General features: G+C 44.2%; 2 protein-coding genes across 9 annotated transcripts in view; both read left to right on the forward strand.

Annotated features, from left to right (window-relative positions):
* Positions 1-15,777, forward strand: part of LOC124188373 (sterol regulatory element-binding protein 1-like) — a 32,004-nt gene extending 16,227 nt beyond the window's left edge. For 2 of the 7 annotated variants that reach the window (XM_046580953.1, XM_046580952.1), the window contains exons 4-17: positions 11,204-11,313; positions 11,381-11,463; positions 11,533-12,090; positions 12,152-12,294; positions 12,355-12,466; positions 12,531-12,735; positions 12,801-12,988; positions 13,076-13,371; positions 13,489-13,837; positions 13,925-14,301; positions 14,395-14,521; positions 14,807-14,974; positions 15,043-15,181; positions 15,256-15,612. In XM_046580953.1, the coding sequence (XP_046436909.1) occupies positions 11,250-11,313; positions 11,381-11,463; positions 11,533-12,090; positions 12,152-12,294; positions 12,355-12,466; positions 12,531-12,735; positions 12,801-12,988; positions 13,076-13,371; positions 13,489-13,837; positions 13,925-14,301; positions 14,395-14,521; positions 14,807-14,974; positions 15,043-15,181; positions 15,256-15,470 (3,024 nt within the window). In that variant the 5' untranslated portion in view covers positions 11,204-11,249 and the 3' untranslated portion in view covers positions 15,471-15,612. Of the gene's footprint in view, positions 1-10,475; positions 10,780-10,963; positions 11,314-11,380; positions 11,464-11,532; positions 12,091-12,151; positions 12,295-12,354; positions 12,467-12,530; positions 12,736-12,800; positions 12,989-13,075; positions 13,372-13,488; positions 13,838-13,924; positions 14,302-14,394; positions 14,522-14,806; positions 14,975-15,042; positions 15,182-15,255; positions 15,613-15,748 lie in introns of those variants that run through there. The other 5 variants (XM_046580951.1, XM_046580950.1, XM_046580954.1 and 2 more) reach the window with 5 other exon arrangements.
* Positions 15,778-15,798: 21 nt separating this feature from the next.
* LOC124188374 (transient receptor potential channel pyrexia-like) lies at positions 15,799-19,703 on the forward strand. 2 transcript variants are annotated; one of them, XM_046580957.1, is made up of 4 exons: positions 15,799-16,310; positions 16,372-18,574; positions 18,652-18,752; positions 18,817-19,703. In XM_046580957.1, the coding sequence occupies exons 2-4, from the start codon at positions 16,483-16,485 to the stop codon at positions 19,558-19,560; spliced, it is 2,937 nt and encodes a 978-aa protein (XP_046436913.1). In that variant the 5' UTR covers positions 15,799-16,310; positions 16,372-16,482; the 3' UTR covers positions 19,561-19,703. The 2 variants fall into 2 exon arrangements, with proteins under 2 accessions (XP_046436913.1, XP_046436912.1); XM_046580956.1 differs by having other exon boundaries at positions 15,799-18,574.
* The last annotated feature ends 260 nt before the right edge of the window (positions 19,704-19,963 follow it).

Consider the following 19,963-nt stretch of genomic DNA (forward strand, 5'->3'; position numbering starts at 1 on the left):
GCAACAGCCTGCCGCCGTTACAAAGTGCTCCTTATTTCGCCCTGGACTGCTCCTAATTTATTTCTCGCTCCTTTCTCCTAACTCTCTCGCTGAACGCCTCCTGCGTTTCTGCCACTCTGACGGCGGCGCAATATTAAGACGGACGTCAATTTATTACACTTTTGTCGCCTTCTCTTTTTCATCCGGGGGCCATTCACACGTCTGGCCAAAAAGGACGGACGGGGCGGGCACGTGCCGTCCATCTTTCCCTTTCAGCGCACTCGACAACTTGTTCATCCCAGGCTATACTACTCCACTCTCTCTCTCCTTCTTCTCCTTCTTCTACTTGATGCTTAACAAATGTAAACATTCAGCGGGGGAAACGCGATTTTGTTTAATGTTTAATTTGTTTCTGTTTGACTAGCCCCGGAGTGGGTGGGTGAGAGAGAGAGAGAGTGGGGACCATTACAAGTACAGGAGCAGTAGATTGATGTAATGGAGGACTCAATTATTGAGGCTCTCACGGCTCCCGCCACGCCCCATCTATTGACACTGGTCAAAATCTTCAACAAACACACGCACGCACACAAACTGTAGTCGACGCGCTCCATAAAACGAATTTTTGTTGTCTTTAGTCTCTCTCTCTTTTTTAGACGCGGGTGCGTCTGTCTTCTTTGATCAAACACATATCCCCGTGTATAGGGCGCTAATTTGACGCCGCGCCCAACACACACACACAACTGGACCGACAGTTTGGACAGCGGAAAGAGGGAACAGGGAGGGCGACGGGAGGCGATGTGATGGTTCTTTGGGCTATTGTGTATATAGACAGACCTGACTGAGAGGACCCAACAGTCAGTGCTGTGCAAAGCCTATATGCTGGAGGCTCGATGGCCGAGCGCGCGCCACGGTGTAAGCTGCTGCCCGTCCGGATTTGTTTGCCCGTACCGATGGGCGAGCGGGAGAGTGCAAGCCCGCCCGCTCACAGTGTGATGGAACTCAAACATTGAGTCACAAAACAAATCTCCACACGCCCATCAGTCACTAGACTTCTTTTTCTTCTTTTATTCTTTTCTCTTCTGCTTCTTCTTTTCCTTTAACTGTTTAGACGAAACTCTGCCGATCGAGATTGGATTTGTCGTACAGCAGGCGCTTCTTAGTCTCCAACCCAGCAAGATATCAGCAGCTAGTCCTTATTTTTGACATCAAAAAGTCTTTTATTTGATCAAATAATGGTACCGTACCCAAAAGCCAATCGGCTTTCAACTCGAAGAAATCCGCGATTGTTTTTTCTTGATTCTTTTATACTTCTTTTTATTTTATTTTTTTGTTCTCTCAATTTTTTGTAAAATGAAAGACACTGTGATAATTAGCTGTCGTAAGTAATGAACATGTCTGAGTGTTCTGGGGACACGGGACCGCACAAGGAGATGAGACGCGTCCGATTCGCACGTCCTCGTTCAACGGCTCAGTCTTTTTTCCCGTGCGATTCCACACGCATTTCGGTGGTTCCTCTTTATAGAAGGCCGCCGCTTCGTCTTCTTTCCCTCTCGGCCGTCTTTGTTGGATTCTAATTCAACTCGCTTTTGTGCGCAATCCTCTTTTCTTATTAGATTCACGAGTCCGAAGTGGAGACGAAAGATTCGGAGCGAATGAAGACGTCAAAGGAGAAGACGGGAGAAAAAAGAGCTTTTGGTCATTTCTCTCTTTTTTGAGGTTTCCTTCTCTTCTCTTTTTTATATTTTTCTTTATTTGACAACAACTTATCGCCGGCACTTCCGGACCCGTAAACCCAAAGCCGGGCGCTAACAACAAACACACACAAAAGTTTTTATGCGGCTGCAACAAGCGGGAGAGAGTGGGAGAGAGAGACGAGTCCCTTTGATCGATGACCCTTTCACGCATTATTATTCCCTTTTCTTTATTCTTCCTCCTCCACATCCACTTCTTTTCCAGTTGTCGTAATAGGATAAATATTTAGAGCCATTTTAAAATATTTAGACCATTTCAACCCCGGCCGGATAAGAAAGAAAGAAAGAAAGAGTAATACTATGGGAATACCTAAGTCGGCTCTATTGTATAAGTAGCTGGCGGAATGCTCTAAGCTTTTTTTTCCCTTTCCCTTTTCCGGCGGATCATTAATCAGCTGTGTGCTGTTGTATAGCCCGGCGACTTGAGGTAGAAAAGGAACAGCCAAAAGGAGGCAAGATATATTGATGGAGCTTTCTGCTTCTCTGATTTTAAATCGGCTAATCAACGACGATGATTGTTGTGGGATGGAGGCAACAGCAGCTCAATCGGTCAAAGGGAATGGAACGGGGTCGTCGTCGTCGTCTTATCGGCCAGTCCCAGCGACTCCAACCCACACGAAAACATTCAACGATGGACCATCACATTTCCATTCGTCGTTTAAAAAATGCCCAGATACTCACTACAATATTTCATTGGCGTGTGTAGAGTCCCCTTTTATATATATAGAGTAGTATTGCTGCTGGTGTTATAATGATATGCAGACGTTCGGGGTGGGGAGGGGGGACTGCGTGACCTATTCTACTAGTATACATCAACGTGAAAATGCTACACCGTATCTTTTTTTAGTCCTGCGACAAAAACACGGCACAAGTTTTCGACTGGAGATGATTTGAACGATTTGTTCCCCCTTTTGGGGTTCGGTCACGTGGCATCGTTGCATATCCGCAGCGTTAGATTTTGTTTCGTCGATATGTCTTTATAAATGCTGTGGGCAGGAAAAGAAAAATCACGGCGGTGCAGCCATCGAGGCACAAACATGAGTAACACAGTTTCACTCACATGCCGTGACCAGTTTCGTCCGTCCTTTTCCCCTTTCGGTATTTTTTTACTTTTTCAATGTCGACGCCCCCTCCGCCATCCCACAGTGAGAGGGAGGAGATTTACCCTTTTCTGTTATTTCCGGGATCACTAGCGGGATAAAGACGCAAAAGAAAAAATTCAAATAAGTATTTTCTTTCCCTCGCTTTTTTTGTAGTTATTAGAAGGAACGAAACAAGTAACTGGTAATAAGCCAACAAGTCAAGACTAACATTTAACGCGGGTCCCCCCTCCCTTTTCTTTTTTCTTCGTTCGAAGTTTTTGTCTTCCCGATGAATCAATGAAAATGTTGTTGAACGGGTACGGCTGGATTATGCCAAGCGAAGGATATACAGAAGCCGTCGAAAAGACGTAACAGTGAAGGGGTCCACCTTTTCTTCTCGTTTGCCGTGCAGCCACACCCTTTTCATGCTCTTGCAATGGATCGTCTCATTCATTGCGGATGTGGGAGACCGAGTCTATTGGCTATTGTTCCTCGCGGATGATGGAAAAAATAAGGAGAGGATGATATGGCATCGCGTGGGGGGGCACATTGTACACACAACTCAACAAAAGAAAAAGAAGAACAACAACAACTTTTTTGGCTTTTTGTTTTGTTACGACTTGTCTTTTTCTTCTTCGCATAACCAGCGCACTCCTCCGACTTTTTTTTTTGGGGAGGGGACTCTAATTGCCCAACTCCTTGCCTCTAGTGTCACGGTCCTTACACGTTGGTGGTAATGTGCGGCTAATAAAGACGACCCAAAATGTTCCCGTGCTGTATTATTTTTCTGTTTTTGGGGGGTTTTGAAAAAGGGGTTGAACGCTGTAAGATGACGGTGACGCACTTTATTTGCTTCGCTTCGACACTTTTGAACAACACTGACCGCGTCTTTTTATTGCCCCCCCGGAACTGACTGTACACGATGTTGTTTAACCCTAAAATGTAAGTTATCCACACAAGGCATCATCGTGGTGGTTATGTAGACAAAGGAAGTTGTCCATCGACCAGCACTATCAACCCCATCAACTTTATTTAGTTTTTCTCAGTCTATACACCGTGGCATCGATCTGCTTAGGTCTTTTGGATCCCCTGGATCTCTGTTGATTCTTTTATAATGGCCGGAAGTGAAGAGATTACTTTGTCGTGTCCAGTTTTGGATCTACAAGACTTTTGATGTTATCTGCATTGGATTGCTCCATGGATGTTATTAGATATTGATGACAGTTTAAGGCGGACATGTAACAGTTACTAGACCGTATGTAGATTTCTCATGCATTTTAGAGTTGTCCGCTCAATAAGTTTTGAGCGATGTGGATTTCTGAATATGTATATGTTATGATCTCCGCTTGGTATACCACAGGAGTTTACCGGCGGTGGCTTTGTGCGGTAGTACCGCACATGATGGTCATCCCTGGTCATCATCAATCATTCAGGGTATCTCACGCGAAATCTTTGATGATGACAAATCTAAGGGCCTTGCTCACTCGTTAATATTGATTTCCGCATCAATCAGATCCGCGTATGACTCTCTCCCCTCAATTGAGAATGTTGTGCCAATCTCCCCCCACTTGTAGTAGCGCCGCATTTGCAGCAAATCGAATGGACGGCATCAAAGGCTACTTCAATGAGATGAGCCGAATAAAGTGCGTTCATTACGTTTATTTCTTAAATATCCATTTGCTTATGTCTATCTCTCCTCTCCTAGTGGACTGAATTCATTTCATCTAATTACTAACATTTTGTTCTTTTTTCTTTCTTGATGTTGATTCACTTTTAGCGCTGTCAAGTCGCATGCAATTCGCTTGTTGTTGTTGTTGTTAGAAAAAAAAGGCGGGGGATGGGAATGCAGTGTCAAGTTTATTCCTATAATACAATAATAGGAGCACTGCGCACTAAATCTCCGGGCAATTCCAATAGAAGGACGCCCGCTAGCAACCGGGGCGACGTCCGTTGTCGTCAACGGTCTCCTCTTCTTTTTCCCTTTTATTTTGCTTCATTATTATATCGTTGCGGAATGGGTAGGCAGAGCTGTATCCCTAATCATTATTGTTCTATTGTTTCCTGCAAGGCTTTGTAGTATAATATGTAGTACGGAACGACAGTATTATATTTAATAGTACATGTGAAGGCATAAGACTGGTCAACGAGGAGATGAGTGAGAAACCCCGGAGCGATGCGCTTGCTGTAGACGCGGCCCAAAAGGAAACGCGGGTTGTTGACATACAGTGTATACATGCCTGATGCAGAGGAGGGACCCCGTATTACATTCGACACAATAATAATAATAATAATAATAGACTGGAAAACTTCAGTTTGCGCAGATATATTCCACTCTGGACATGAGGGACAAGCCCCAAAGACAACCGGCCATCCAGCCCTCTATACCGCCGATCTATTGTTACATAACGAAATAAGCAGCGAGCCTCGTCGCACTTGACATATCCAAACCCGAAGAGAACACGGAACATGGACATCCCGCGGACGACGTACGTGCGGCGCTGTTCTATTCTAGTCCTCGTAACGTGGATAACTCACGCGATCGTCGATTGGTGCTGCAATCTGAGCAACTGCCATCGTCTACTGGGTGCATTTGTGTTGACTGGAAACTACCGTGTTGTCTCCTTATTAAATGGGAAGACGAAATCAGTAATCCAAACTGGATGCAGCATCAATGAGGAGGGGGAGGGTTGGCCGGAACTTTGTGACGCACGAATCTAACAAGGAACTAAGCTGTTTGTTAGTATAGTAGTAACAAATATCTTGTAAAGTTGGAAACGCGTCTGTCGCCCTACTATACTAAATTATTTTGACTCTGGAGGAATGAAGACGTCGTTTTGCTTATCTGTTGCAGCTCCATTAAACTCGCGGGTATATGGGAGAATATAGGCAACACCAAGCAACAGCCCGTGATTGAGTTATAGCGCCGAGAAACCAGCAAATGAGACGTGATGAATTTCAAGTTTTAGCTCCCCCCTCATAAAATCATTACGATTTCATAGCCTATCTGTCGTGTATCCCTTTGGCATTTCTCTAGTAATGAAATCTGCTCTCAACGGTAAATACTCGAGGGATTCCTTTGTGCATTGTGTTTTATTTACGTGTTGTTATTATATAGCCTAAACTCGACCCACATAGCAGCCACTATACCGTGTGCAACTGTTGTTATTATTGTTCATCTCAAATCGGATCAAATGTGGGGGAGCCGCTCCCATCGTCGTCTCGTTGGCGGTTGGTGGGGGGAGGACAATCCTCTCAAATTGCGCAATGGGAAACCTTTGATGATGAAATGCAGCACGGCCGTGAAATCCCTTAAATTCTCCTCTCACCCTCGCTCGTGTGGTCCCTTGTCTTGGGCAGTAATTTAGACCCTCTCCTCTCCCAGTTCATTTCTACGAATCTCTTGCCTGTCCGTCTGCCCTTTTCGTTCACAGAGAGACCAACAATAACACTAGACTACTCTCAAGACGTGCTGTTGGAGAAGCCGAGAGAGAGAGAGTCTATCTAATTGTCGACGACCTCCTTATTCCCATCGTCAGGGACTCGGGAACTTTTTTCAGAAGAGATGTTAGTCGATAACAAAAGGATTGTGACGCGGTGGCCGTTGCTACTTTCAGTCGCCTTGTATAGGGGATAGTATTAGATGAACTCGTGGTGAATGTGTCCGACTTTCTGCCGAAAAGTTGGTCTACTTGCGCCATGTCTACATATCATATCTGTTTGCTTTATTATTCGCCTTTTGCCGCACGTAGGACCCAATCATCCACCGGATGATTTCCATATCTTAAGCCTACTGCATATATTAACTCTGACTATTTCAAATGAGAATCGAGATAAGAGGATTCTCAACTTTTCTTTCCTCGGATGACCTTTTTCAAGATGTTGAGCAGCGGCGGGGACGTGTGTCTTGTGTATAGGCAGCGCTTTATCATCTGTACGGCTTGATGGGTACATAATGGGATTTCGTTTAGGTTGTAGGCATATACGTTTCTTCTTTTTTTTTGACGGTTTGCACACGAAATCATTATTGATTTATGAATATTAGACACTGAGGAGAGATATGCTCCATATCGGAGGCTGTTTGTTTTTTCCTTCCCTATGTCGGGGTGTGGCCATTTCGATTCTTTTGGTTCCGTTTATTTTTTTGTATTTTTTTGCACTAGACGAAAAAGAGATTTCACCCTGGGTTTTTTCTTGTTGACACATGTGAAAGCAGCTAGACGTCTATAGACATGTGCTGGTGCGTCTGTAGCTCTATAAGAGAAGAGGACACGGAAATCAAGCAAGTCTTGATCCTTGAGCTGTCGCACCCCCGCCCCACTCGTTGTGTACACACACGTAGAGTGATTGAGAGATTCAATAGTATCTAGGCTTTATTCCTTAGATATATATTGATATTAGAGGCAGAGAGAGAGAGAAAGGAAATCAGCACGCCCAGTTGATCCCGGCAGCATTTTCGAACGCGTTTGCTTCTTGATAAAAAGGAGGGGAAAGATGAATCCAAACAAGACGAACGCATCAGCAGAAACAACAATCGCGGCATTGATTTTCCCATTTCTTTAGATTACCCCCCCCCCCCCCCCCGACCATGTCTCTCTATGCACACACACACACACACATGTCGATGACTCTATAGTATACTGTAGCTAGAGGCATCTAAAGGAGTTGGCTATATAATTGCATCATACATTTTCCCGCCAGCAATCTTGCGTCCGTCTCTTTTCGTTCCTTGTCGATTCAAGGCGACTTGCTCCGAATAGAAATAAACTGATTCTGACATTTCTCGACAGAGTCAATCTCCCCTAGGTATAGAGAGACGACATTGTCTTCTCCTCCGCCGTCGATATACTCTGCAGCATTCCTCATTTCAGTCGGATATTGTCTAGACTCGATAGAGAATCGAAAATTCAATTTCCCCAGTTTGATTTGATTGGCAGGCAGGGCACCACCAAGAAACAAAAAACAACAACAGCACCCCACACTGCAAAGGGGGCTATGTGCTGTAGGAGCTATCACGAGATGATAATAATAATCACGTAGACCGACCCCAATAACACAAAAGAAATGCGCTCGGCTCGACGGGGTAGAGATGGCTTTTGTATACAACTGGTGTAGTACAGTCAAGTTGACTATTGTATTATGTCTGACCTAATAACTGGTAAGCGAATACGACGAAAACACGAAGACGCTTAACCAAAAGCTATTTAGACCAGAGACTAAACAAGGTTCATCACATCTCACACCAATGATATGTGACGGCTACTGTGATCCGGCGGATAGCTGCCGGGCTCGTCTTGGTCGGTCCCTCCTCTAGAGAACCCGAGAAGACCCAGCACCCCAGTAGTAGGCGAACAAGAGAGCGGCACTCGACGACATTCGTGATTCCTAATTGGACCAGCCACAGCCGCCAGTGCTTGAACCACAAGAGGATTTCGCCTGTGTAGTACATTTATTTGTTTTTCATTCATTAGATTCATCGAGAAAAGTGCTTTTAGCAACAGCGCAGTGAGTTGGTATTATATCCACTGGCTGGATATCACGAAGAAGGAAGAACAGGGAAATGACAACGGCCAGGGAAAAGTCGTCCGTTCGAAAAAAGGAACTGTCACGCACGACTTTCATCAAGTCATGAATTATAAGGCCTGATAGATAGTGATATATAACTTGATATGCCTCGTCGTGATGGCCGTCCAGTTGTCAGATAGCGGAATCCTCCGTCAAACGAAACCGGATCGGCATACTACTCCCCTTTTATAAATTTCAAGTTCCGTATCCTACCACGGGTCACATCTTCAAGCTGCAGAGCGCCCAGCAGCGCCGGCCTTTCGTCCGGTCTATGTATAGCGCTGGTATCTCGTCGTGTGTCAGCAGCAACGGCCGAAAAAAAACCAACAAAAAAATGGAAATACGACGACGAAAAAAGTTAAGCCACTGTGCCCGTGATTTTTTCTTCCAGAGAGAAGAAAACAAAAGAAAGTTAAAAGAGAAAGATGTTCACAATCGCTATAGAAATGACTATACTATACGGCGGTTTGGGTCACGGCACAGATACGGAGAAAAAAGCCGTTTGCGCTTCTGGCTGTTCCGCATCGTTTCCTCTTTCGATTCTTGATACGACGGTCTTGGTCTTTCCTATCTTTCGCCGTTATTATTATTCTCTCTTTCTTTCTCCCGCAGCTTTCCTTTTTTCTTTTTCTCTTCTTTGCTTATTTTCGACTCGCGATGATGCGCCCTGCCAAAAGGTTCGTTTCTAGTCCTTGTTAGTTGAACCGCCCGTTATGAATTTCGAAACGAGTGAAAGAATGGATGACGCTCAGCATCGTGGTCTACGTTTGGTTGACGTGACGCATGGTGCGGGAGCAGCTCGGCGCATCCCCAAACATTATTTGTTACGTATTCGCTGCAGCACTCGGGCCCAGCTCAGAAATAGTTTGAAGGCGAACATACACGAAATCTAGTGACGGATGCGGAATCGTCAAGGAGACTCGCCAGCGAGTCGTGCTGGACCTACTATTTGTGCGCACGTACGTTTTTATCCATCATCTTCGCCCGTTCTATTGCTGCTGCTGTTGATCAATTCTGATTGGAACGTTAATCATTATACAGTACAGTACATTGCATTCTTCTGCTTGGCATTTTCCACCACCACCGCAGAAGTACGTAGGTGGGAAGGAAACAAAAAAACAAATGGAGTCTGTCGTCCGTCACGACTCACGGACCGTCGCCCCATTTTCCCGTTGGATGATTAATAACCTAAATATAGCCCGGCGTCGTCATGATCAAGACATTTGTCGACTCGCTTTACTAGATGTTCCTCTCGCCAATAATTTGAATCGTCGTCGAACGAACAATCGACTTGGCCCTCGGCCACCGCACATTCCGGCATCCATCAAAACAATTGCCATTCCGCGCGGCATTATTATCCCCTGATGATGCGATCCATCAGAAGATGTGACTTGGCCTTTGCACTTTTTTTCTCCGGACTGTCGAAAATCCCGATGGAATGTTGGTTACAAAAATCCGACTAGATAGTCCGAAATGCGCTTTTCCCGTTCAAGCGCCTTTTTTCGTTTTAAACGTTAAAGTTTGAGAATGAGATTATTAAATGAAGGAAACGAAGCGAAATGGAAATCTTTAGCACGCCACCGTGTTTCCTGCGCAACACAAAAAGTCTCATTTCTTAATTACCGTCGTCAAACTTGCTGTGGATATCCTCCTCCTCCTCATATCCCGTTGATATTTGAAAGGTGCGCACGACTGATTCCTCCCCCGTCAAGTTCGCTTACTGCTACTGCTACTACTACCCCCCGTAGTGTATACACCGTAATTCTGTACTTGTATACACACACACACGCGAAAGTGTGGGTGCACATGGAAAGTTTTTGTCTCTATGAAACTCTGGCTGTTGCTGCAACCCGTCGACGGAAACGGGAGAGAAGGAAGAAGAAGAAAACGACGTCTCTTTTTTCCTGTTGTTTTCTTCGCTCGAGTTTGGTAATTGGATAGCAGTCGGGACAAGAGTCGGGACCGGTTCAACGAATGAACGTCAATCGGGCGACGAGTACAGTTCTCCGGTTCAACGGATCGAATTAGTTTTCTTCTCGTGACATTTGGTGGGACGACTCTTCGTCTGGCGTCTTCCTTCACGCGAGTCGACGAATTTCGCTCGACAAACGAGTTTTGCGTTAACACAGTTTAGATCTGTGATTTCCTGTTTATTATTTTATTTGTGTATTGTGAGTAAATGTTCTTTTGTATGCACTGGGAATGCGAAATGATGCGCCCAGCTCGCATCGTCGGTCGCAGTCGGCCCGAAATAGATCACCGTACGTTGCAACCGACCAAGGCTCTTCCGATTCCCAAATACGTCCCGAACACAATGTGTGTGTTTTTTGTTATGTCGGCAGTTGGAAAAACAACATCTGAATCCTTCAATTCGGTCGAAAATAGACAAGCGTTTGCCTCGAGAGGTAATACAACAATTTCCCCCCTCGGTTTCTTTTACGTCAGCGAGTATTTTAAAACATTCTTTGAAAATTCAAATGCTAACAACTCGGCCCACATTGCGAGAGGGCAAACAAGTGAAAAATTGTTAAGATCTCTCTTTTTCCTCTTTGGCTGCTGCGGGCAAAATTTTATTTCGAAAAATAATAGCAAACATAGGCAACGTCGCTCGGGCGATCATACGATGTTTTTCTTCTGTCATTGGACGGCCAGGAACTGGCGTGATTTGAAGCTCCACCTCTTACTGTCTGCATGCTGCAATAGTTAACGTCGTTGACCGAATAGTACGCGCTACAAAACCTTTAGTATTTGTGTTTTCGTAAATTCCAGAATACAAAATCGTCAGTCTTCTTCTCGGTTTTCCAATCGAATACACGTCATGTTTTTTAGTAGGTGATTACCCACACACTGAAGACTGTTATTGTTGTTTCCTGCCATGGATACGTCAAATCGCGCCGATGATATGGATTTGGAATTGAACTTTCCTACTGATTTAGGAGGTAATAAAAAAAGTATCTTTTGATGTCTGTTGATAACAAATACTAAAACGTTTGTCCATCTATACAGAGTTGTTTCCTCATGAGGATTCCGAACTTATCGATTTGGCTGGAGAAGATTTGTTTTCATCTTTTGGCCCTGTCTCTCCACCAGTAAGTTTTTAAAAAGTTTTGAAATTTGTCTAATCATATTTGTTTTAATGTGATGTTTTGAACATTAAGGCTCACAACTTTCACCAACAGAAACCTGCCGTTCTCCATCCTCCTCCTGTGGCAACCCAACCTCCCATCATTCCAGTTTCTGTTGTCGAAGTTAAACCAATTCAACAAAGATTGATTCAGACAGTTCCAGTGACAAAAATTGTACCAACAATATCACCTCAGCCTGTATTGAAACAAGCTCCGATACAGACAAAAAGTGTCCCCCAACACATCCAGCCAGCCCAGACTGTATTGGTAAACAAAACCAATCCGCAGGGCACTGTTGGCACTCCTATTCGAGTGGATACAAATTCCCTGGGTGTCTTGATTCTTGGCAACACTTTTGGCTATAATAGTGTTGTCACTGTTCAACCAAATGGCGGTCTCGTCAACGTCAACCAATCTGCTGTTTTAGGATCAGCAAACATGTTTAATGGCAATTCTAATCCACCAAGCCCAACTCATGGGCCACCTGTCATTAAGAAGAGTTCCCACAATGCCATTGAAAGAAGATACAGAAACAGCATCAATGACAAGATACTGGAATTAAAAAACCTAATTGCTGGTGAAGAAGCTAAGGTGTGACTGGTTGTAACTCGACTGAAAGATTTTTTTATTTAATTTATCTTATTGTCCATAGATGAGCAAGTCTGCCATCCTTAGGAAAGCTCTGGAATATGTGCGCTACCTCCAGCAAATGAATCAAAAGCTAATCAAGGAAAATATGGCTCTAAAAATGGCATCTCAAAAGCAAACTGTCAATGGTTTATTGACAGCTTCGATGTAAATATACTTGTTTTATATTGTCGGTATAAAAGCTAAAGGTTTATCGTTCGAATGCAGGGATAGTCCTCCAATTGACATTACACCTCCAGGATCGCTGGAAAATTCGACGTCGGCCGAATCGCCACCCAGCAGTTTTGGTAGCGGATCTCCTTTAACTTATGCGGCTTCGGTAAGCGACAGATTTTAATTTTTTAAATTGATTGATGGTTTTAATTGCTTCAATTTCCGTGCAGTCTGACGACGAGTTTACCATTGACGGAAACATGGTATCGCCCGGAAACGTTATTGCTCAATCGATGCTGGATCGTTCGCGTATTGCCCTTTGCATGATGATGCTGGCCGTGTTCGCATTTAATCCGTTCGGCAAGTTCCTGTCGCATGCAGACTCTGCCGTCTCCCATTACAGCAAACCGTCCGGTCGTGTTATCCTGGAAGCTGGTAAACGTTTTGTTACTTGAATTGCTATCATGACATGCAATCAAAATGTATTCATTTGGTTTCAGATCCCCTCGATCTCGGAGATGATTCTGGATGGTTCCTCTCATTTGCCGCTGTTGGGATTAACATTTTGGTTTTCCTCTTTGTCCTCCTCCGCACTCTTGTTCATGGAGAGCCGTACATTGAACGCCAGAGCAAAGCGGCTTCGCTCTACTGGAGACAGAGGAAACAAGCTGATTGCGACATGAACAATGTAAAAGCTATTTAGGCTCGTTGTTTGTGGTCGGTATTCCCAAACTAAACTTTCCCCTCTCTGGTACTATTGTCTCGTTAAATTCAGGGAAACTACGTAACTGCAGCCACTCACTACCGACAAGCCCTTTGCGCCTTAGGTCGGACAGTGCCCGTATCTAAAGTCGATGTTGTGGCTAGCGTCGGATGGAATTGTTGGCGTCAGCTGTTGCATCGCTTCGGATTTACCCGCTTTCTCAGCGGCCGTGTTGGCAAACTTTTCCTGAATCGCGATGAACGCCGAGTGGCCCGTGAGTTTCTAGCGGAAGCCGCCCTTTGTTTTCACAAACTTCACCAGCTGCATCTTAGTCAGCAGGACGTCATTGATCCCAACAGCCACTACTGGTAATTCGATCTTTTGATTTTTGAGTTTAAATTGATAACAGAGAGATAAAAACTAACGATTGGACGGACTCGTGCCTGTGTGTATTTGTTATTTATTTGTTATTAATCTTTTTTAAGGTTCGAGCGCTATCGTGGCTTGGCTTTAGCCCTGTCTGCTACAAATCTCGGCGAAGCTGCCGGCCCTGCACTGAGTGCCATGTCCAAGGCGGATATTTACATTCATCTGGCGCTACGAACGAAACACTCGTTTAGTGGGCGAGGTTTCTTGTGCGCTCGCTTCTATTTAGCCCGCGCTCGCCAAATCTGTCAGGCTCTCAACGGCAACGCCCCTCCCCGTCTGCAGTGGCTCTGCAGTCCGGCCGGCTATCGTTTCTTCCTCAGTCATCATTGGGAGTACGACGATTTCCCCTCGACTTTGTTCACCTCTCTGGGCAACAAGTCTGATCCTTTGGCTTTTACCATGCAGGTTCGACATTTTTGTCAACAAGTTTTTTTTTCCTTTTTTCCTTATCATCAGTCGAAATTATAATCATCATTGTCTGTGTGATTGCAGGTCTATCGTCAGCACGTCCTACAGAAAGCTCTATTGACGTTAGTTTCGCCCGGTCGGCGTGTTGGTGATGCCTGCGATGTGGAACCTTCTCGCCGGGCGCAAACTGGCGACGCGTTGAGCTACTCCCAGCAGTTGATGGAGAACGCCACTGCTGCAGTCTCGCCCAGTAATGACTCCTCGCTTTTACCGCCTTCTACCATTCAAGGACTGGGTGTCGGTGACGAAGTGGCCGGATGGTGGGCAGCTGTCGTGGCTGTTGCTTCTTATTGGCTCCTGTGTGAAGAGGACAAGGCAGAGCAATTGCACGCTCGAGTTGAAGCTTATCCCAAAATGACGCAAGAGGATCCTCTGCTGGAAGCCGTTTTAGGGGCTTACAGGTAAGCGGAGATGCGTCATCTCGTCTTACTCTCTTTGGACGTCATCATCAAACTCTTAATCGACAATTTCCTTTTCGGTATTTCCTATTACAGGGCGCGGCGTTTGTTGCTACGCGGCGCTGATCCCACATCCATTATTCAACAATGCTCTCTGGCTGGTTGTCGTTTGAAGGAGTCTCTCCAAGTTTCACTTCACAAAAGCCCTCAACTCATGGTTCAGGTAGGGAAGGCGCATGTTTGTTCTTTTATATTTGCCCCGCATTGTGAATCACTGTTACGATTAGATTCGACACACTGGGGGTAGCCCGTGTGCATTGTAGTTGCATTGCACGTTGTCAATTCTTTGTTTCGCGCAATGCTTCGGCAGTGCAACTCGGGATGCCAACCGCTATTCTTCAACAGCAATTTTGGTTCACTTATTTCATTTGTTGGCGTCGGACATGTTGTTAATCCTTTGATTATTTGATCTGGTGCAATGAAATTAAGGCCCTGTCATTCTTATTAGGCTGCCCAATTGCTCGTCAGCGATTGGCTGTTGGAAACTCGCACAGCTTTGTGGGAAAATGATTTTGAAGGTCACAACATGGATGTCAATTATGTGGCAGAACCCGCTGTTTTATTGGGATTCCAAGAAGACTTGTCTAGTTTGAAGAAACTAGTTCAGCACTTGCCCGTAAGTCTCGTCCTTTTCTTTGGGGCGTTGTTGCATTGTTATAGGTCAATATTTATTTGATTTTATAGAGCACTTTGCCGAGAGTATTTCTACATGAAGCGACTCTGAGGATGATGGCTGGTGCAGCTCCTGATCGAACACAACAGCTACTTGATCGTACGCTTCGCTACCGCCAGAACAAACAGTCGGTCATTTGCGGTAGCAAAGGTACTGGTGTTTTTCAATTGAAACGCATTATTTTGTATTTGTGTTGATAATACTTGATAATTGTTATCACGTAGGTAAAAATGCGTTCTTGGACGCCGGCGAACGAGAACATGCCACGGCACTGTACATGGCTTGTCGCCATCTACCTGCTCCTTTGCTCTCGTCACCGGGCGAACGAGCTGGAATGTTGATTGAAGCAGCTCGAACGCTGGAACGTATTGGGGATAAGAAACGGTTACAAGATTGCTACACGTTAATGAAAGCAATTGGTACATCCATTTCAACTTAATTTACTTCATGTTATTAATTATATCTAATCATCTGTGTCCCCATCAATTCATTATAAAATACCAAAATTTCGCCGAATAGACTATAAATCGTATGACGAAACACCTGATGAGTAATAATACAACCAAACCTCTTTTTGTAAATGCACTGATGTACGGTTGAAGACTACGCATACGCATTTTTATGGTTTCTGTGTATAATTATTTAAATATCCTCAAACTGCAACCGTACTCAACACTTGTCGTATTAAATAATATAATTTTTGTTTTTCCCAACTAGTAAACCGAAAATGATTGGCGTGTAGACCAAAGGTAACTTTCAGTTGAAGCTGTTTTACTAACTGTAAATGCAATGCAAATATTTCCCACTTAGATCTTCGATCGGCAAGTACTTACATTTTTTAAATTATCGTTTCCTTAATTGTGAAGTGCATTTCTTGAAGAAAGGTTTCGGTGCTCAATTTGTTTCAACAGCGGTGCTAAAACATGGAGTGCAAATCGGTGAGTAAATTTTTATTTATAGTATACAGTAGCCGACTGTAATTGCCTAATTGGTATTGACCATTAGTCTATAGATGCATCGAGCGCAACTTTTTTTTTAACTCTGACCTTCTAACAAAGGACGCAGCCTTGTTTAAGCTAAAAGTTTGATCTTGTTAAAAAGTATTCTAATTATTACTTAGGAAATTACATCTTAGATCGTTTCATTTCCGGTCGTAGTCCTATTCCACACGATGAATAATCGACAACGATTTTTTCATAGCCAAATTTCTACCACATCCCTTTCCTTTCGATATGGAAAATCGAAGCAAATACGGTCGTAGTCGTATCCTTCCTCTTTCGTAAGTTTCGTAAATGTGAGCTATTTGTGAGGATTTTCTTAAAGATAACAACAAATCGTAGATTCATGTGCGCATTCCCGAAAGTTTCCGTTTCTCTTCAGTCTTTCAAGTCGATTGGCCACCAACATTTCATCTGTCTCATTTCCAGTGGTACGTAGCACATTTTATTGAAATGTCGAATCAAGATAACCGTGAACAAGGCGCGTTCGGTGTTGGCACCTACGGGAGAATTTTGGCAGATGACAAAGATCAACGTAGACCGATAACTCATCCCCGCCAGCAAAAATTACCCCGACCGAAGTTAGGGTCGTACCCTTCGAAGAATTGCAATTTCAAAGTCAGACTGTCGTCAAGAAGGAGCGTTTCCCGAGAAAATGTAAGGCAGCGATCGTTCCCCAGTTTATCCAGCATCAGTGAAACGGAATCGCCGAGCTTTGATTTCACGGAAAGTTTCGAAGTTCTCGACGAAGGTGAAACGATTTCTCCAACGACTTGGTGCGTTTGGCCCCAACAGATGTTGATGGTGGCCATCGATGAAAAATTATTTACTAAAAGTCCCTTAAATGTCCGCTTGTGTAAACCTCGTCTCAATGTTTCCCTTGGTGAGTCTGACTGGAGGGAAATTCCACCTGATTGTTATGACGTTGGTGTTTTGTTTGCTGCTCTGAATGGGCACGTCGCCATGTTGACTTTTTTCCTTGAATCGGGAGGGGACGCCAATGCATTGGATTTGCTAGGCAGATGTGCCCTGCATTACGCGGCAAGTTCTCCGAGTTCCAGCGCCGTTTTGTGTCTCAATCTGTTAATCCGTTACAAAGCCACAGTTGACGTGTTGGACCAGAATAAAGAAGCGACTCCGCTTTTCTGTGCCGCCGCTTCCGGCCGTATCGAATTGGTCGAAGCACTGTTAAGCAATGGTTCGGACGCAAACGCTGGGTGGGGAAGTTCAAGCGCTTTGGTGTGGGCCGTTAGGGCCCGAAGTTTGTCTTGTGCCACTCGGTTGGTTGAAGCAGGCGCCAATGTCAACAATTTGCAAGTTCTCTGTGAGTCGCCTATTCACGTGTCCGCTTTCCAAGGAGACGTCGACTGTTTGAAATTACTTTTGGAGAATAAAGCCGATGCCAGTGTCCTTTGCGGTCCCGAACGAAGAAATGCACTGCATTTAGCTTCCTTGAGAGGCAAAGCCGAATGTCTTCGCTTACTTTTAGAGGCCAGCACAACTGAAATTGACAAGCCGGAAGCCGTTGGCCGGACACCTTTACACTTGGCGGCCTTGTCTCAATCGGTAGAATCGGTCAAAGTATTGTTGGATTACGGAGCGCGACATGATATTTGCGATGGAATGATGGAGACGCCGCTTCACAGTGCAGTCGTCAAGTGCCGTAGGGCGATCGATGTCGTCAAGTTGCTGATTTCCAGGGGAGCCAATGTCAATGTGAAGAATCAGTTCAGTCAAACTCCACTCCACTTGGCGGCAATCAACGAACATTCGAAATTGGCTTCGTTCTTGATTCTCTCGGGCGCTGATCTGTCAGCTAAAAATCGAGCAAAGAATACGGCTCTGGCCTTAGTTGCACGACGAGTTCCAGACGCCTTGTCAACCATTTCGAAAAAGTTGGATTCAGCGATTGAAATAGCCGGAGGACTCGATCCAACTGATGCAGATTGCGAATTGCGATTAGATTTACAAGTTCTTGTGCCAAGCGGCAACCAGCAAAAAGAAGGAGAAATGGCCATGTTGACCTCGATGATCGCGGCCGATCAGCATCATCTGTTGCAGCATCCAGTCATTGGCGCCTTCCTACATTTGAAATGGACGAAGATCCGTACCACTTTTTTGGCCTCACTCATTTTTCAATTTTGTTATGTTCTCTTTTTAACACTGAACATTTACACTACATACGTAAGCAGTAAGAATGAAAAAGCCGAGAATGGAACGACCAATTTAACCGGCACAATTGTGCACAACTCTGATTTAATTGACTCACAAACCCAAAAAAGCTACTCACTCGATTACTTTTGGTTGCCGACGATCTTTTTCGGTTCCATGACAGGGTGCAAGGAACTTTTCCAACTGTATTGTAATCCACATGAATACGTGACAGATGTAGAAAACTACGCGCACCTCTTTTCTGTTGTCGGAATAGCACTCGTCATTCCCAGGAATGAGGATGGATATGTGTCTGGTTGGCAGACTCACGTGGCCGCTGTAGTCGTAATCGTTGCCTGGATTAATCTGATGTTGCATATCGGACGATTTCCCGGTAATTTGAATTTCTTTTTGTTTTGATTATTGTTTTTGTTTTGCATCGATTAATTCTTTAATTGCTGATTTCCTTAGCATTCGGTCTGTATATCCAGATGTTTACCACCGTTGCATGGAATATGTCCAAACTACTGGTGACATATTTCTGCCTCATCGTCGGCTTTTCGCTAGGATTTGTAGGAAGACTTCTATTTCAATTTATTTTATTTATTCAATTAATTATTGTTTTCCCCCGTATAGGCCGTTCTCTTTCCGAAATCGAAATTTTTTGGTGAAATACCCATCGCGCTTCTCACGGCAATCGTCATGATGACAGGCGAAATGGATTTCAACACTCTGTTTTATGATGAAAAGGGCAACGAAAAAATCAGATTCCCTGGAACAACCCATTTAGTCTTCCTATTCTTTGTTCTTCTGATTGTCATAGTTTTGATGAATTTACTCGTTGGTTTAGCCGTCTCTGATATTCAAGGCTTGTTGAACTCGGCTGGCTTGAATCGTCTTATCCGGACTACGAAGCAAATTGCGCGCATGGAAATTTTTATCTTTTTCCCTTGGCCCATCCGTTTGCCTCATATGTGGTCAAAAATTCCTAAACGAGAGTGTCTACAGCGCAAAGTATTGGTGGTGTCACCCAAGGCAAAACGTACTTACAACTTCAAGCCCAACGACCCACGTGATGGACGCTTTCCACAAAACATCAAAGAAGGTTTATTAGCAATTGCCGTTGAAAGAATGGCTAGCAAAAAGAAAGGACCGTATCAGTATAACGCCCTATCCGTTCAAACCAACGGAGAATTTATTACCGACGTGTTTCATCGAGTTGACGAACTCTTTACGAATTACATGTCGGAAATTGTTACGATGAACGAGAAGATAAATGAAAAACTTGCGCTATTGGAGGATGCTAATAGATTCAGACTACCGTTGATTCCAGCTCGAAAAATTGTAGAAGAGTTTTCTCATTGTGATACAGCCGTCTAATTTATGAGCAATCTTTGTGGAAAATCAGTAGTCCTTTTTTACTTTTACTTTCATTGGTGTTTTAATCGACATAGCTTCCCCAGGGTTTCCTTTAACAGTAAAACAATACTAATAAAATTTGTAAATGTGTGAAAAACTCGAAACGATTGTTTAATTACTATTTCCAAATGGGTTAAGTCTATTGCCACGAAATAAATGGGTTGCATAGACATACTATAGACTTATCAGGTCGACATTTTCTTTATTCAAGATTCTAACACGATTTTGTTTTAATTTTAATCACTCAAAAAATTTGTCGTTAAGCTGAACACTTTGCATTCACAGATCACAGTCGAAAATTTGCCGCCTTGGCTGATTGAATCTCTGCAAATTGCATAGATGCCAGATGCGGACGTTTTTTAAT

This window comes from Daphnia pulex, chromosome 2 (genome assembly GCF_021134715.1).
Source record: "Daphnia pulex isolate KAP4 chromosome 2, ASM2113471v1".
In the NCBI taxonomy this organism is placed as follows: Eukaryota; Metazoa; Arthropoda; class Branchiopoda; order Diplostraca; family Daphniidae; genus Daphnia; species Daphnia pulex.

What these genes read in the sequence shown, in the direction of transcription:
- LOC124188374 (XM_046580956.1), top strand. Translation starts at nt 16,483, where the DNA reads ATGTCGAATCAAGATAACCGTGAACAAGGCGCGTTCGGTGTTGGCACC. An exon ending in GCATATCGGACGATTTCCCG is followed by an intron (nt 18,575 to 18,651) that starts GTAATTTGAATT and finishes TGATTTCCTTAG; the next exon opens with CATTCGGTCTGTATATCCAG. An exon ending in TCGGCTTTTCGCTAGGATTT is followed by an intron (nt 18,753 to 18,816) that starts GTAGGAAGACTT and finishes TCCCCCGTATAG; the next exon opens with GCCGTTCTCTTTCCGAAATC.